Source organism: Podarcis liolepis (assembly GCF_965112155.1).
Source record: "Podarcis liolepis genome assembly, chromosome: 10".
Taxonomy (NCBI): Eukaryota; Metazoa; Chordata; class Lepidosauria; order Squamata; family Lacertidae; genus Podarcis; species Podarcis liolepis.
Window position 1 is genome coordinate 40,670,338 of NC_139562.1, and position 18,796 is coordinate 40,689,133.

An 18,796-nucleotide genomic window follows, 5' to 3' on the forward strand; every position below is an offset into this window, starting at 1 on the left:
CGTCACCTTATCAGCTACGTAGACTAGCTGGCTGTCGTCCACTCCAAGGATGATCGTAGCCAAAGCTTTCTCATCCTTTTCAAGCTGGGCCTCTGCTAGTGCCAGCTTTTCATCGTCGTCCTCATCCTCCTCCGGGGGCTGCGGTGGCTCTTCCACCACTTTCCACAGGCCCTCACGCTTGAGGAAGTGTTGCATGCGGACCGACCAGGTGCTGTAGTTCGTGGCCGTCAGCTTCTCCAGCAACACGCCAGTTCTGGACTGCTCCATCCCTGCAGCTCACCTCCAGCACCCACGGCTAGACAACTGCCACCTGTACTCTTGCGCAGCGGAAGCGTGCTGGGCCCATAACCCTGTCGCGTATTCCACGCGGCGTTTTCAGCAAAGCATTAAGAGTTCCAGGTTTTTCAGTGCAGTCCTTTTTAATGTGAGCTATACACAGGCTATATACAAAAGAAACAGTCCATACAGAGTACTTACAAACGAATACTCTCCACCACAGCACCACCACACTACAGCACAACCACCACACCCCCTGTTAAACAGGCTTTCCTTTTTAAAACAGGTGATAGCCAATTACACTAATCACACTCCTGCTGAGTCACTCTGACCCAGCAGAGTATTGCATCATCCTGTTGAAGCCTGCAGACTTATCCAGTATCCTGCGAATCCCAACAAGGCTCTGCTGTGGCTGCCTTAAATCTTGCAAAGGATTATTCTTTCTATAAAAGAGATTCATGGAGCTTAACTCTCAGTTCCCTATTCTCAAATCATCAGTAAAACCATCTACTTTACCCTAATGAGGACTCCAGTCTCTGAACTAGAAAAAAAAAGTGTTGCCAGGCAACACGAATGACATCAGCAGCCTGTAACATTTTCAGAGGAAATATATAAAACCAGAGGCTGTCACAGCTTCTCTCGCTTATGGAAATAAGATTTTAAAAGTGACCCCTCCAACCCAATTCTTCTAGTGGATCTTAAAATAACTTTTGAGATCAAAATCATGTCTGAATGTGATTTAGCTATTCCTTTCCCTACAATCAGAGTAATGACATAATGGCTAGGAAGAGGGGCAGAGGCAAGAGGAAGCGATTGAGCTTAAACAGTTGAGAGGAACTGAAGAGATTCCTGATACATGCTTAACTTACATGCAGCATCAGCGACAAGTGAGGTGGAATGGATACAATCCAATCTCACAATTATAATGAATAAGACCGGCAGAGTGCGGAGGGGAGATCTTCAGAGGGATGGGGAAGACAGGCTAACACTGAAACTCTACAACTGGCTTAGGTGGCACTAGGGATGGAGGAGAAATTTAATACAGTTTGTACTTAAAGGTAAACCTACTGATTTCACATTTTCCAAAAATAATTCCCAAACTGAAGCTCCACCGTCCATAAAAGCACAGCCATCCACTTTTCTGAATTTTGTACAGCAGATCTTCACTCAGGTAACGTTTACAAAAATGCATATACTAAGGTAAAGTGTTCGTGAATGCATATATTATTGAAAGCAACATACAAAAATGTGTATAGTTTCTGTGTTAGGCCTCATTCCTCTTTCCTTCTTACTTTTAAGCTGCTAAATTAGATCATTGTTTTATATAAACCTATATGGATTTTTGTTATTGTTGTTTGTATTTATTTACTGATGGTACTGCTTCATATATATTTGTTTCGCTTAATTGTTCACCTGATCTGTTGTGAACCACCTAGGGCACAACTTTGTGGGAAAGTGGCAGACAGACGAACAGATGGTGATGCTAGCTGCCCTTGCTACAGAGTCTATGCAATACAGAAGAAGTAAAAGCACATGTCTGGTAGGAACACAGGTAGCTTTGTCATACAAAGTCATCCCTCTGGTCCATCACTGGTAGAAGCTCCCCAGTATTTTAGACTAGGGATTTTTTGCAGGGCAAAATATGTCTGGAGATATTATTATAGCCCATCGTTCAGACAAGAGATAGTAGGGAATTGCAGCCAATATATAGTATGCTAGCTGAACTGAAGGCAAAATTATCACAGACACTACTACTACATCATTTTCTAACCATTTTTTCCTTTACAACTGTGGCTCCACTTTCATCAAAAGTAATCGGGGGGGGGGCAATTCTTCTTTTCACTGAGTTTATGGCTCTAATGTTACACTGCTCCTGTGTGCAGACCACTTGGAGAAATGGGTTCTTTTTATTTATTTATTTATTTATTTATTTGCTTCCATCCAATATATCATCACCAGAAGGAGAGGAGGGATCAGGACTAGGAGGCAAAACTGAAAGTTGGAATTGTTTGGCGAGATCCTGGGAAGGCTCTTCTGCCTCAGTAGAGGAAAAGAGATCAAACTGCTGAATTTTCAGGACAGGAGGAAAATGAACTGGGCCCAGCTGCTGCAGGCTGATTGGCACTGAGAAATCCAGAAAGGTGCATTAGCTGAAAAGCAACTCCTGCTGAGCAAAGGGCTGAAGCTGTTTTCTGTTGTGGTGACCCACTTTCAGAATTCTCTCCCCAAGGAAGCATTCCTGGCACCTACTTTTATGTCTTCTTGTCACTGAGTGAATATATTTTTTATTTCCCCAACCTTTAATCATCTGAAGAGGCATTATGAGGAATGTTGACAGTTTTTCCTGTGCGTTCTTTTCCTTTGTGTATTGAAGGATGAGAGACAGAGGAATATACAGAGCCCAGTCAGTGTAGCAGTAACAAGACTTTGAACCAACAGCAGGTGGGAGAGAATTTAAAGCACCAGGAAGCAATGGGAATGTGAGGTCTATCTACTGAGGTAATATATTTGTTAAACATTTTAGGATAATTAATTCGGATCCAGATTTCACCTGCAGGCAGACCAGTTTGGCAAGTGAATGGGAATACCCACCTTTCTATCACCTGGTTTCACCATGAAGTCAGGTGAAGTATCTTCATTTCCTTGTGTGGTTTTTATTTCAAATCAGGTGGGAAAAGAAAGTGGGATTTGCAGCATCAGCTAATTGGTGGCTGCTTCAAATCCTGCTTTCTTTGCCCACAGGGGCAACAGAAGAAATAAAGAAAGCCCTGCAAGCGAAGTTCTAATCAGTTGGTCGGTGATTCCAGCAAGCCCCATTTGGGGCTGCATTCACTTTATTAATAAGTAGAATGATGCATGTCTTTTTTCCAGTAAAAGAATAGTCAAATACCGTATTTTTCGTCCCATAGGACGCTCCGTCCCATAGGACGCACCTAGTTTTTTGGGGGGAAATAAAGGGAAAAAAAACCAGGTCGGGGAAGCCGAACCAGGTCGAGGAACAGTGGGATGGCGGCGCTGCGCCTCCCTGCTGTCCCCCGAGCTTGTGGAGCTGGCCGATGTCTGCCCGGCGCGCGGGGCGCTCTGCTTCAGGTTGCCCCGCGCGCCGGGCGGCAGGCTGCTATCCGCAGCGTGGGGAGCCCTGCGGGGAACTCCTGCAGGGCTCCCCACCTGCGGATGTCTGTCCGGCGCACGGGGCGCTCTGCTTCAGGGCGCCTCTCGTGCCGGGCGGCAGGCTGCTATCCGCAGTCTAGACAGCCCTGCGGGACCTCCCGCAGGGCTGCGTAGGCTGCGGATGCGTTCCCCAAGCGCCGGGCGCTCTGCTTTCAGCGCGCCCGGCGCTCCGGGAAGCAGGCTGCTATCCGCAGCCTAGACAGCCCTGCGGGACCTCCCACAGGGCTGCCTAGGCTGCGGATGTCTTCCTGAAGCCTGGAGAGCAAGAGGGGTCGGTGCGCACTGACCCCTCTCGCTCTCCAAGCTTCAGCGAAAGCCTGCATTCGCCCCATAGGACGCACCCAGATTTCCCCTTCATTTTTGGAGGGGAAAAAGTGCGTCCTATAGGGCGAAAAATACTGTCATTCCCAGTTCCAAAATAAACCAAATAGCTCAGTTTTGTGAGAACAGAAACTAGAAAAATAGTAAGAGGGGCCCCAAATGAAATTAGGAAGAGAATAAGTTAAACCACCGCCATGGGAGTCTATGGCCAAATGAGGAATGAATCCCAACTATTCTCAGCTGCAATAAGAAATTCACAGAAGAGCAAAAAGCTCTACATATCAATTGGCTTGAAAACAAAAACTTTATTCGGAAAGGTGGCTATAAATGCACAGAACTCACCAGTTTGCCACCAGTGATCCAAAACCGGAACCTTGAAGATTTTCTTGCACCATTCTAACGTATCCACATCACAGCGTTCACCAGCTACAAAGAGTGTTCGGAACCTGTTTCAAATAAAGATTATTTTCAGCATGTCTCCGCAATATAAAAAAGATAAGCACGCTAAGGCAAGTGTTGTGTGCGAGCTTTGAAGAATAAGCTATGGGCTTTCCCTGTTGATGAAGCTGATTTAACAGACGGCTGAAGGGAGCTCTGAGGTGACTAGCATGCGCTGCAGTTAGCAGAAATAGCTGCAACACTTCTTAGCTGAGAAAAATCCATGGTAAAGTGGGTTCTCTTCCAGGGGCACGACTGAGACAGGGCATTTTTTCTGCTTGAAGTGAAACAGCAACTTAGCAACCGCCTCCCCAAGAGCACAGAACCAAGACTGGCCAAGTTAATTTGGTGAAGGAAGCAGAAAATCCCCCAAACTCCTCTCTGTGAGAGTAAAAACACAGCAAATAAAAATTTGCTACCCTTTCAGGACACTCAATATCAGCTGCCTGAGTTGACTGCCCTACTCTTCCTAATGGTAGAGTCAGCCCTACCCAGGAAATCATTGCAGTACCAAATTCATTGTAAAAGGAGGATCTCCCCAGTGCAGGCTCTGAGAGGGGTAGAGAAAGAAGCATACAATAGGGAGGTTTCCACAAACTCTTCGTGGTAGAATCCTGGGAGCTAAGCAGTAAATAAATAGGACCATTGACAGATATATGAGAAATGACAATGGCATGCGTCTTACAAATGGCAAAAGACACTTGCAAATTATAAGGAGGGAGACACATAGGAAACCTGTCCATAAAATGGCAGAATAAAACAGAGAATATGTTATGTCAGCAACTGAACAGCTACAGATGAATTATGCAGAGGCGCTCCCATAAATATTTATTTTTTGTTTGTAGAACAATGCATACTAGGTTTAATGTGATAAAAGGCATGTTCAAACCTATGCAAGCCGATCTCTTCTCTCCTTGCTACAGCATTTTGGCCTCTTCAGCACTTTATTTATAAGACAGGGCCACCTCATTGGCACTTTGGAAGCTACACAAAATCCTACCTCCACTCTGGTAAACAGAGATGCTGAGGAATCATTACTATTTAAGCAGTAAACAGTACAGTCATAAATAACATAGCTAGAATTCCCAGAATATCTTCGTCAGATTGTAGTATCTGTAATAAGTAAATTCCACAACAAAGATTCATAACTAAAAACAGCTGGCCTGTGATGCCTTAAACCAGGTGGGGAAACTATGGCCCTCCAGATGTTACTGGACTAAAGATCCCATGATCCCTGACTGTTGACCATGCTGGCTGGGGCTGAGGGGAGCTGGAGTCCAGCATCTGGAGGGCTAGCAACTCCCCACCCTTGCCTTAAAGGGTAACAAAATTTCTGGTATGAGGGCTAGTAGTTTGGGGTAAGTGTAATATTGGTGAATATCTAAATAATGTGTTAACAAGGATTTATTTAGCCGAGGTTTTGTGCATGTACATTCAACACACTTTCACTTTATTGTTTGGAAATTACAGCTGAATCATTTTCCCCCTCAGGCTTTAATTGTCTGAGGACTGCAGGGTTTCTCATCTGAACATTTTTGTAAAAAACAGATGGTGAGTCATCATATGCAGCCCTATCCAGTGTGTGTTTATATGGGGGAGGGGAGATAAAAGGGATTTCATTGTAAAATAATAGGATATTTTAATTTTTAAGAACAAGCCTGAGATATATTCCATTCTGAACCCACCTCTGGGGCTGCCAAACTACCAATTTTGATCATTTGTCACTGCAAAAGCTCAAAAGGTCAAAACAGATTAGGCTCGGATGGCTGGTTACATCTTTCTCTTTCTTATAACAAAAATTTTATGGTATGCCACTGTATTCTGCTCTGGTCAGACCTCACCTGGAGTACTGTGTCCAGTTCTGGGCACCACAGTTCAAGAAGGACACTGACAAACTGGAACGTGTCCAGAGGAGGGCAACCAAAATGGTCAAAGGCCTGGAAACGATGCCTTATGAGGAACGGCTAAGGGAGCTGGGCATGTTTAGCCTGGAGAAGAGGAGGTTAAGGGGTGATATGATAGCCATGTTCAAATATATAAAAGGATGTAATATAGAGGAGGGAGAAAGGTTGTTTTCTGCTGCTCCAGAGAAGCGGACACGGAGCAATGGATCCAAACTACAAGAAAGAAGATTCCACCTAAACATTAGGAAGAACAAGGCGTGTGGTGGAGTCTCCTTCTTTAGAGGTCTTTAAGCAGAGGCTTGACAACCATATGTCAGGAGTGCTCTGATGGTGTTTCCTGCTTGGTGGTCTCTTCCAACTCTATGATTCTATGATTCTATGTATTATTGTATTGGAAAGTCTTTATCTCCAAACTAGAATTTGAAGCCGACTTCATGTCATGATTTCCAGTTCTGCTTTGTCAGCAAACCATGGTCTGTGCAAATCATAGTTCGACCTATTAATATGTCACAGTACATGATGGGTTGCTCAAACTAGTAATGGAGAAAAGGAGGAAGCTGGTGCATTCTGAGGGAGAAAGGAGGGGGAATGAAAGCTTGAAACACTGCAATGATGGTTTGACCATTTGTATGTACCTATGGCCATAGTATATATGCACACACAAAACCTATTTGTTATAGCATCTTTACAGCTGGCTGAACTCGAGATATACACTTGGGGCTTATTTCCGATAGTGAGTAAAAACAAGCTTCTGGCTTAATCTAAACTCACCTTGTCAGGCTGTGCTGTTTCCCCAAGTTAGCCTCAGGGTCCTGTTGACGGATTGCCCTAATTGCAGTTGGTGCAGTAAACAAGGCTACGACTCCATGCTCTGCGAGCACACGGAAAAAAGCTCCAGCGTCTGGCGTTCCCACAGGCTTCCCCTACAAAGAGATTTGGGAGGTGTTTTTAAAGTTGTCATTGGGTAAAAGTGTTCCATGAGTCTTCTGCGATTTGAGTCCTGAATGTAACAGTAGTTATCAACTTGTCAGCAGTGTATTCAAGCAACTGGTAAATTGCCTTTATACAACTAGAAGGAAAGCATCCATTTGCTGCTCCATTAAGGGCTCAGTTCCATCTTATGGTGCGCTCAGAAGTGCACTACGTTCAGATAGGAAATGTGTCTGAGATTTCAATTTCTTGGCTGTGTTAGCACCAATGTTTTCTTATTTATTCACTTACATTTCTGTTCTCCAAGACACTTAAAGGGGTGTATATAGCTGCAACACCATCAACACCATTTTATCCTCACAAGGAGTTGTCTCTGAATTGTTCTGGTATGTGACAAGTAAAACTAATCCTCCCTTGGCTATCTATACACAGTACTTCGAAAACAAAGGAAAGCAACAAGGAATTAATATGGGATTAAACAGCCTGACCCACCGGGTTTTGCTGTCTTACAGGAGTAGATCCTTAACAAGCTGTGACTTCCTACATCTCTGAACTCCGCTAGGAGGCTAACAAACATAATTAGCTAGATGCAACATTCACTTTGCGGTCTGAACATACAGGAAAGCACCTGTTCAGACCACTGGCAGGACTTTGTAGAAAGCTCTGAAAGTTGGGTTGATTCCCCATCCCTCATCCATACACAGTAAAACAGCACATATGGGATGAAGAGCTTCCACACCAAATTTCTTCCAGATATCTAGAAATAAAGAAGCTATTTTGCCTCAATAAGTCTCCTGTTGTAAGGATGGAAGGAAGGATGTGAAACTGGACAGAATGCACACTTGAAAGAACAACTGTTGCAGGCAAGCAGCTTCCTGTTCACTACACTCCTGCATATTGGAGCTTAATGTACTCAATCACCGGGCTGTAGGAGGAAAAAGACAACCAGGGGAAAAGATCACTGAACACCCATCCCAAAGGTTTCATCAACCCTGGCTTAAAGATCAAAAACACGGTACTTCACAAATATGGATGTGAAGTCCAATGTAGCCTCCTTAGATGAAGCCAGGAATGTAAGTTCAAAAACGAGCCAATGCACCGACATTAGACATTTCCTGCACATTGTATGCATGGGTTTTTTTAAAGCAAATAGCAGGAATGAATGCTCCAGCTGAGACTGCAACTCCATAGTGGAGATGGTTGGTGGAGGTGGTTTTAATTCTTTGCCACCTGCTGTGGTCAAAATCCTGATAGCCCACATGCGCCCACTATTGGAAAAAGCTCCTATTCGTGCCAAAGAGTTAAAGCCTCCTACCACTCAAGACTTGATTCCAGGTTGGCTCTCAGTATGTACAGTTTAAACAAACCTCAGTTTCCCAGCTTTGAATGCAACGGGAAACTGTGGTTTTAGTTATAACCAGAAGCAAAGATTTCCATTCTCCTCCTCTATCACACAGAAGAGGAAAGGTCCTCAGGCTCACTGACTGTCATAGTGGGAGGCTATGGCTTTCCACTGCTTCCTGATCCAGGACAGTAGGTGACTTTCCAAGTTCTGCCTCCTTTGGATGGGCAGAGCTTCCCTGGCCATTTAAGAACCAGCTCAGTCCACACACGAGGCTGCAGAAGAACAGTCATGTCAAATCTATGCTAAATTTACATAACAGTAAAACATGCATTGGTGTTCTGTTTTTTGTTTTCCCCCCAGAATTCTCCAAGAGCTTATTTAGCCTATAAAAGTAATTAAATAACAGACATTAGAATAAGCAGTCACCTCGTATAAAACCGTTGTATTCCCGTGCAAGAGAGGTCCGTAACAGATATAAGAATGGCCAACCACCCAGCCTAAATCAGATGCTGCCCACCAAACCTAAAAGAAAGAAAGATTTTATTTTTTAAGTATAAGCACAGTTTTTCATAAGCATGAACTAGGTGAGACTGTCCCTGAGGTTGGTCCAGAAGCTGCAGCAAGTGCAAAATGCTGCAGCATGACTGCTAATTGCATCGGAATATTGCTACCATATGACACCACCCTGGAAAGACTCACACTGCCTATCAGTTAGCTACCAGATGAAGTGGGAGGTGCTGGCACTGGTGTTCAAAGCCCTATACAGCCTGGAACCAGGAGAGCTAAAATATTGTCTCACACTTTATATACCCAGCTGGTCACTGCACTACAGGGAAGGCCTTCTACAGAAACCACGTAGGATTCAGGCCTTTAGTGTGGTGGCACCTACCCTTCTGTAACACACCAGACATGATCTCTGTTATCTTTTTGGCACCTACTAAATGCCTTCCTGTCCCAACAAGCCTTTTAAGTGGAGATTTTAAATTCCAGTCTGAATCTTTCTGCAGTGTGCTTGAAATTGTTTTTAAATATGCTTTTTTAAAATTGTTAAATCACTTTGGTATATTTCACAGGAAACAATTTATAAAATGAAAAATAAATCAATAGAAGTTACCTCTTTAGATTTAAGGCCGTATACAGCTGACATGGTCCAGTTTAACATAACGGCATAGCCACCTGTTGGTCGAACAACACCCTAAGTGAGAAGCAATGTGAAATTAAGATCGTTTGTAAATAAATTATGCCCTGAAACTTCATCCCATAAGGAAAATTACTGTTTCCATAATTTAACTTTCTGAAGCAATTGGCAACCCTCGCCTTAGCTCCTAGGAGCCCTTCAGAATAGCAGAAATAGCCTTTACTTTTAGACTTTATCTCTGCAACGAGGAGGTGTGGACTGCTGTTCTTTTAAAATAAAAGCAACTGCTCTTTGCAATTTGGTTTATATCCTATATATTGTGCTGAAACCAGATAGCTGCACTGCAGTAACCTAAGGCTCCTGGCCCTAACGAACTTACAAAGAACATTACAAGATTTATGTTGAACCTCAGGTAACTGAATAAAAACTAGGAGTTTTCAGTCCAAATACTACAGAGAACATACACGCCCAGATACTGATGTTTTCAGAAGAGTTCTGCTTGAACCCTTCCAGATCTCACAGTCCAGATGTGAGAACAGCAGAGGCTGGAAAATCCACGCATCTGACTTGTCATGGTCTCCACTTGGGATTTCTTAGAGAGAGGAAAACTCACTACCTGCCTTTCCTTAGAACACTGTCCCTAGTTTTCCTGGTTTTGTGTTACGGTACTTGACAGGATATGGCTTTGGAGACTACAGGGAGCACAATTAGCCAGATACATAGCAGAGTGTCTTGCACATCTAAGTTGGCACTGCTTCATTCATGGGATACGGACACATTTATTTTCTCAGTAGGCTAAGGTCTTCCCTCAGAGGTAGGCACAGAGGAAAGAGACCGTTTTGTCTATGGCATCTCTCTCGTAGTCCTCTTCCCAGCAAGGTTTTCCTGGCACTTATGCGCAGGTTTTTCTCTTTTTTCTTTTCAAAGGTGCCAGGCAAAAGCACCCCCCTACTCCCCAAGCTTTTAGTCTCGGATGTATTTTTTCCATCCGCTGTGTTTACTTTCAGAAATGCCTTCCACTGTTTATGGTGTTCCTATTAGTTACAGTAAACCTTAGTGGGGGATTTTGAATCAAAGGGCAGTATAGAAATGGCTTAAATAAAATAAATAAAACTATCTGCCCCCCACCCCCGATCCCTGCATGAGATGGTGAGAAGCCTCGCCAGCCACTTGGGCGAGTCATTTGCAAATACAGCTGCTGATGCTTCTTGTTAACTAAGGCTTAAGGTGGGGGACTCTCCTCAGCCTGAGCGCCACATCTGGGGAGAATCCCAAGGGCCAGACAGGAGGGCCAGGAGGGCTGCACTACACTCCTGGGCCTGACGTTCCTCACACCTAATCTCAGGCCATTCTCCATCTCTCCTCATGGACCATTTGCTAGCAATCCCTTTCCTCATCTAGTCTATTCAAGTTAGCTATATGTTGCTACAAACTTTCCTCTTGCTTCTTGTTTATGTTTGAGAAGCTATCTTTTGATGTTGCTTCTTCCCACTCGCTATTCCATATATTTCATGTGGTTTATTTCATCTGCTTCATCGATTTCATCCAAATGCCATGACGACACAGGAGCTTATTTCTTTGATCTTATCCTGATCCAGCACAACACAGGACCCCCCCAAAAAAAGAAAAAGCTGTGTGGTGTCATCTAGGGAGAATCAAGAGAATCTGAAGATCAGAGACACAGTGGAGCTACCTAGGATCTTCAAGGTGAACTGCTGCAAGGTGCAGCAGCAGGCTGGGAATACTTCGGTTGGGAAGAAAAATCCCAGTGGCTCAAATATTCACTGACAACACCGCTTCAGACGTTAAAAGTGATGTTGGAGTAATGAAATACGATTAAAGTCAGCTCCAACAACACTAATCTTTTATGAGTGCTAAGCTCTGGGAAAACATTTTCAGCCTTTTAATTAAATTCTCCCTCATGTGGAATAGAGCATAATTTGGTCACAGATACTGAAAGGCCGGGCTTACCTTGGGGGTGCCAGTTGTTCCTGATGTATACAGAATATAAAGTGGATGGTCCGAAAGGACAGGGACACAGTCACATGGCTTTGCTTTCGCCATTTCTTCATGCCAGTCCAGGTCACGCCCTGGTTTAAGAGCAACATCTCCCTGCGTGTCAAGAGACAGAGCACTGCAACCATTTAAACTGGATTTAACAACAACAAGAAAGGCTCAGAAATAATTAGCTGTTCCTTGTGGAGCACCAAATATATGCCTGATTTCTCTACCACATGACTTTTAGCAGCTGTACTGAAACTTACAAAATTATAAGCTTTAAACAAGTAAAGCAATAGAGGTTTTGCCACAGAGAAAAATAAATGTTACTTAAGTATCGTAAAAATGAAATGTTCCAATTAAATATTCAGGGAAATTATGAAGTCAGAAAGGGAAGGGAATAGTCCAAGAAAGTGTGTCAAAGTATTTGCTGTAACTCTACCATGTTAGGGCGGCTATAAACCAGAACTTTGTCAGGTTGGTGCTCTATCATCTCCAACGCTTTCTCTAAAAGTGGTATGTATTCGACTTTTCTTCCAGGTTCTATTCCAAAAGTTGCCGTTACAACCAGTTTGGGCTAAAAGAAGAGAGAGAGCTTTATCAGTTAAAATATTATTTTCGAAACGGGCAATATCATCACGGGTCTTTGGGTTGTTTCACAAGTTACTTTGAGATTAGGCTAGGGAATGTGGAGCCCCGCCTGCAATTCCTGTAAATAACCATATTCCAGTCAGATCCCTAAGCTGTTCCTGAGAGCTGGGATCCAATACAAACAACACCTCCCTTAAAGGTAAAGGTAAAGGGACCCCTGACAGTTAAGTCCAGTCGCGAACAACTCTGGGGTTGCGGCACTCATCCTACAACTCCCATGATCCCTAGCTAGCAGGACCAGTGGTCAGGGGTGATGGGAATCGTAGTCTCAAAACATCTGGAGGGTCGAGGTTGAGGAATCCTGCTTTACAGGCCAAGGGAGCCGCTGTTTGTCCGCACCGCAGACAGTTTTTCCGGATCATGTGGCCAGCATGACTAAGCCGCTTCTAGTGCAATGGAACACCAAAACCAGAGCAGCGCAGGGAAACACCATTTACTTTCCCGCCAGAGCAGTACCTATTAATCTACTTGCACTTTTGGGGTGCTTTTGAACTGCTAGGTTGGCAGGAGCTGGGACCGAGCAACAGGAGCTCACCCCATTGTGGGGATTCGAACCAGCAACCTTCTGATCAGCAAGCCCAAGGCTTAGTGGTTTAGACCACAGTGCCACCCATGTCCCTCTCTTACCCAGTCCTAAAACCACAAGCTCACCACTAATACACGGATACACCACACTTCACACTGCTTCTTCTATCTATCTATACTCTGGTTTCTCTTCAGATCGTATAAATCTTTCGCCTATCTATCAAATGTGAAAACCTGATATACCATTTATGTGTAGACATTTCTTTCTTGTTAAGAGAATAAATTATTTTACATGGACACCAGGCGACTTTTAAAATGAAAGTTCAGCATGCATTTCCTTGAAAACATTTCCTTGAACTGGGAAGGAGGAGGGAAGCTTTAAAATATATTTGTTTTATGACCTACGTAAATACATATAAAGAAAATATATTTGTTTTATAACCTATGTAAATACATATAAAAGAAAATATATTTGTTTTATAACCTCTGCCCCACGTAAATATGTTTCTGAAGTGTTCGTGCTATGAAAGATGTACAAATAACCTGTGATGACTAAAGAGGCTGCTAAGAAAAAGAAAGAGAAATAGATGGGAGAAGTTTTGTACTTTCTCTTTCTCTCTCTTTTTAACCACTCATGAAACATTACAAAGAAGGGTCAAGACTGAACCTCACCACCTAGTGGATTTCCTTGAAATAGCGGGTTTGGAACAGGGTGAGGTGAGCTGCCATCTTGGTTCCTCAGTGTCTTCAATCCATTCCCCCCAAGTGGCCAGCTGTCGGCTGCACTTGTGGGGAAAGAGTGCTTGACCTACTTTCTGGAGAAGGGGCAAGTGAGCAAATTCCCATTAGAAACAGAAGGGCATGATGACAAGTGAGGAGCAGTTTGCTTGACCACTGTGTGCCTGACACTTTCCTTTACTGGCAGCAAGCAGAGACTGCACGTCTTTGAAGACTGGAGAATGTGTCATTTTGTCAAATTGGAACACATTCCAAGCCCTCACACATATTTTTTTCCCACAGAAATACAATGAGAAACTGTCTGCCTATTTTTTCCAAAACTTTTCCAATTTGAAAATAAAAAATTATCATGTATTCCCTGTTTATAGAAAAAGGTAATCAACATTATTGGTGGAGCGGTTCCAAGTACTTGCATTTTATTGCCAAAATTTTATTATCCCCATCAACTGGAAAATTTCAAGGATTCTTTTAAACACTATACCTTTTTTATTTTTTTAAAAAAAACCTATTAAAGGGAGGCATTTCTTAACCACAGTCACATAAAACTAAAGACACATGACAGCCTGTTCAGTGTATAGCAACAGATAAAAGAAAAACCTACACTTCAATTCCACATCTTTAATCACTGTTCGCCTTTTAGACTTCCAATAACCTGACAAGACTAACAATGATCTAGGGTGGGCTTTTGTGATATTCCCACAGCTATTTAAAATTCAAGATAAACCACCGGAAAACTGATATGATGCGTGTGCTACTCTGGAGCAGAATGGGAAAATAATTATTTTTATTAGCAAGAGTGAATGTGTGCTCACCTCTTTAAAACGAGCACCGTGACTAAAGAATTTGAACAAATAATTATGAACAAGGAAAGAAAGAGGCAGCAGAAATAGTGTAAATGAAGTCCTGCAACTGACGCTGAGGAGATTTATTCTCCTGCAATGCCTGAAAGGAGGTTCGTTTCCCTTCATTCCTCTACTTACACTGGTATCACTTGCAAACACCATATCAGTAAGAGAAGAGCAAGAATTAGCCAGAGCAAAGTCAGCCATAAGATGGCAAGCGTTGACTGAAAAGCAGTCACTTGTAAGGGAGCTCTTTCTTGTTAATATTGCAATAGCTGAACCACACTGTGAAAGGTAGACAGTATGGGGGAACATCCATTATGGCACCTGAAGATGTTCTAATGCAGCCATGACCATCAGATGTTTTGGACTACGACTCCTACCGTCCCTGGCCATTGGCCAATCTGGTTGGGGCTGATGGGAGTTTTAGTCAACAACATCTGAAAGGCACCATGTTGGCTACCCCTGCTCTTGAGTGGAGCCACATCTAGCATGTCTGATGACTTTCTGAATGTATTAGGTGCAGGGATGCCAACAGGATTTCCTGGGCCCAGTACACTATAGGTAGACCAGGGGCCCTCCCCATTCCCCATCCCGTAAGGTAAAGGACCCCTGGATGGTTAAGTCCAGTCAAAGGTGACTATGGGGTTGCGGCACTCATCTTGCTTTTGGGCCGAGGGAGCTGACGTTTGTCCACAGAAAGCTTTCTGGGTCATGTGGCCAGCATGACTAAACCGCTTCTGGCACAATGGAACACTGTGGTGGAAACCAGAGCACATAGAAATGCCATTTACCTTCCCGCCTATTTATCTACTTGCACTGACTTGCTTTTGAAACTGCTAGGTAGGAGATGGGACAGAGCAACGGGAGCTCACTCCATTGTGGGGATTCGAACCACCAACCTTCTGGTTGGCAAGCCCAAGAGGCTCAGTGGTTTAGACCACAGCGCCACCCACGTCCTTCCCCCATCCCCTATCCCCACGCATCTATTGATGACTGCTGCCTATGTACATATACAGTGGTACCTCGAGTTACAAATGCCTCAGGTTACAAACGCTTCAGGTTACAAACTCTGCTAACCTGGAAGAGTTACCTCACATTGAGAATTTTGCCCCAGGATAAGAATGGAAATCGTGTGCCAGCAGCACAGCTGCAGCAAAAGGCCCCATTAGCGAAAGCACGTCTCTAGTTAAGAACAGTTTCAGGTTAAGAACGGACCTCCAGAACAAATTAAGTTCGTAACTAGAGGTACCACTGTATTAACTTAACCTATCCTATCTCACAGAGCTGTTGCACATATAAAAAGAGGACAGGGTAAATATTACAACCTTGAACTCCTGAGTGAAAAAGCAAGTATATGCCACACTCTGCAAAGTTGCACTATGGAACACATCCCCACAGGCTATAGTGCAATGGCCACCAGCTTGGGTGGCTTTAGAAGAAGGTGAGACAAGTTCATGGATGAGGCAGGCAGTGGCAACTAGACACTCCGGCTATTGTCTGCCCACAGAGCTGCTTCTGAATAGCTTCTGTGTATCTGAAGAAGTGTGCTTGCACACGAAAGCTCATACCAAGAACTAACTTAGTTGGTCTTTAAGGTGCTACTGGAAGGAATTTTTTTGTTCTGAATAGCAGTTGCTGGAAACCTTAGGAGGCGAGACAGCTATTGCATTCAGGTCCTGGGGCCTGACCCAAGAAGGCCCTTCTTTTGGATTACCATTCACAGATTATGTAAATAAAGCCAGAAAAGCAGCTTTCTACAGTGTTTCAGTGTCCTGATGTTTACAGCAAAATACCTAAACAAACAAACAAAATGTCGATCCTAATACTACACCAAAAAAACCCCCAAACCCTCAAATAATGTGCAGTTTCACAGCTTTAGTGTCTGAACGACCAACTCTCACCCTAGCCTACTTCACAGGGCTGGTGTGAAGATAAAAGTACAGAGCCTTGAGCTCCTGGGAATAAAACTGCGAGACAAATATACAACAAGCAACAAGTATATGCAATTTCACAGCTTGCAGGCCATTTTGCCCACCTTGATCAACACAAAAGTACCCTGGTGTTGAAGTACAGTCTTACAGAAATGTTAACATGCTACAGCTGTAAGGTGTTTGTGAATTCACCTTGTATTTTATATTTTTGTTTATGGTTAACGGTGTATTAATAAATAATAGCCCTGTGATGACAAGCCGACCAGCAGTGGGGACATGGAAACTTGGGAGGGGGGAGAATTGCAAGAGCACCATTTTTCCAAGTAGGAAGGAAGCCTTGTTTATTTCAAGGAAATTACTTCTGAGTAAAGCATACCAAAGCCAGCCAATTGTGTTTTACTCTATAAAGGCACCACAGTTGGGAAGTGAATGAAATAATTTGGACACAGCAGAAATTGCTAAACAAACATACCCCAGTTATCTTCCTACGTCCAGCATCAGGCTAGCAGCCAGGAGCCTCTCCTGATTTTTCTGCTGCTCTGGGAGGGCTCTCCCAAGTCCCAGGTGAAACTGCTCAGCATTTCTTGCTCTGATCACTTAGCAACAGAGATTAAGTGTCCTTACTAATGGTGCTGCCTGCTGAGTGCTGAAGCATTAGAGCTGCCCCCATGTTTTGTCTTCCAAGTTTCTTCAGAAATATCCAATTGACTTTATTTCTTTTTTTAATGAAAACTAAGAGGCAGGGGTCCCTGCTGACCTAGGGTCCTAAATCCTGCCACTTCTACCCACCTGTCAGCAGTCCTGATTAGAAATGCCAGCTCCTTAGGAAAAGGTCAGTTCTGAGGCTGAAAACACTGTCATTAGAGCAATTCATATCCTGCTTAATAGCAAAAAAGTCTATAAAAGCTACCAAGCCTCAAAAAACCTCTGACTGGCCTGACTGCAAAAAATGAAAATAAAAATCACAATATCATCATCATCATGAAATAAAAATAAAAATAGTATTTTCATTTACAAGGCTTCCCTTCCACGGTTGACTAGTGAGTAGCACAGCAGTGGGGCAGATGATGTGCAAGGTTACTTGCCAGCTTTCATTTATTACAAGACCCGTTTCACTTCACCTCTCCCATACTTGAGCAAAATTAATTGTTACCTTGGCATGATCAATGCGACTTGAAAGCTCTTTTGAAGCAAATCCGCCGAAAATGAGACTATGTATAGCTCCTATTCTTGCACACGCCAGCATTGTGAACATCGTCTGTGGAATCATTGGCATGTAGATGACAACACGGTCTCCCTTCTTCACACCATGGCTCCTCATGACACCAGCTAGCTTGGAAACCTGAGCAGGCAACAGTTTATGGAGGTTACTCACATAGCACTAGCACCAGATTCCAGGGGGGCTTCAACACAATGGTGCCGATGGAACCCCATTCCCCTATGTGCTTTATCCCCTTAATGTAGCCACACTTTGTTCTTCTTCTGCCATTGCTGTCACAGCAACAGCACCACTTACCAACCTGCAAACTGCGCCAGTGAGTGATGTTTTAGCAGCAGGTAGGCAGCGGTGACACTTTGGAATGAAAGACAAACCAGAGGTGCTGGCTGCCATTTCATTTCCCCAAGATGTAATGCCTCTGGACCCACAGATCCATGGATTCTAGAGATTTGCATTTTGGGTGAATTAAAATGGCAGGTGACCACCACCAATGGAAGCTTGCTTGGTTCCTATTCTAAAGTGGCGCCACTGCCCACCCACAGCTAAACTGGCTGCCCAAGGCTTTGGTGAGGAGAATGAGGGGACTCCTTAGCCACAGAGGCCCTTGGTCAGTGCCTAACTGCTGGCGTAAGGCCTGTATTCACATGATGTGTTCTATGAGAGTGAGAGTATAAGAGCACGAGACTCTTAATCTCAGGGTCATGGGCTGGTATCCCACATTGGGGAAAATATTCCTCCATTTCAGGGACTTCGACTAGATGTTCCACATGATCCCTTCCAACTCTATGACTCTGTGACTGTTCTTTTATTAAAACAACCAGAATGTGGCTATCCCCCTAAAACAATTTATGGAAAAACATTCAAGATCAATAACGTTTCACTCTTAAGAGAAGACAATGCTGCATAAATCTACCACAAGCAATTAGTAAAGCATGCTAATTGAGTGTATACCACTTGAAACGACACGATCAAAAACTGAGGCAAGGTATGGGAGGAAACGAAGATTTGCATCAGTTAACTTGGGATAAACAAGAAATTAAAAGTTGGTATTCCTTTATTCCGTAAAGACAAACCACAACCAAAAGTAAGCTCTAATCAAAATGCTATTTGTAAAAGGTGCTTTAGAAACACACGAATAAATTTCACTCATGAGCTACTCCATTTTATTAGAAATGTGTGCCGTATAACATTTAATTATCATGTTTGGCAAGTTGCACTTTTTAGCAAGTAAGATAAAGCTATATTAAATAAACCCAGATAGGCATGTGCCCCGAATACAAGGTCTGCCTCTCATAATATTTATGAGACTATATCAAATCCTGCCAACGTCACATGAGCCCCTCATTTCAAACTAGTTACTTGGCTC

The 18,796-nt window shown here is 43.5% G+C and overlaps 1 protein-coding gene across 7 annotated transcripts in view; it reads right to left on the reverse strand.

Moving 5' to 3' along the window:
* Window positions 1-18,796, reverse strand: part of ACSS3 (acyl-CoA synthetase short chain family member 3) — a 79,781-nt gene that overhangs the window by 48,588 nt on the left and 12,397 nt on the right. For 6 of the 7 annotated variants that reach the window (XM_083463092.1, XM_083463095.1, XM_083463094.1 and 3 more), the window contains exons 3-9: window positions 17,365-17,553; window positions 11,964-12,098; window positions 11,495-11,635; window positions 9,500-9,580; window positions 8,812-8,907; window positions 6,882-7,033; window positions 4,111-4,214 (exon numbers count right to left, since the gene is read on the reverse strand). In XM_083463092.1, the coding sequence (XP_083319218.1) occupies window positions 4,111-4,214; window positions 6,882-7,033; window positions 8,812-8,907; window positions 9,500-9,580; window positions 11,495-11,635; window positions 11,964-12,098; window positions 17,365-17,553 (898 nt within the window). The remainder of the gene's footprint in view (window positions 1-4,110; window positions 4,215-6,881; window positions 7,034-8,811; window positions 8,908-9,499; window positions 9,581-11,494; window positions 11,636-11,963; window positions 12,099-17,364; window positions 17,554-18,796) is intronic. The other variant, XM_083463097.1, reaches the window with a different exon arrangement.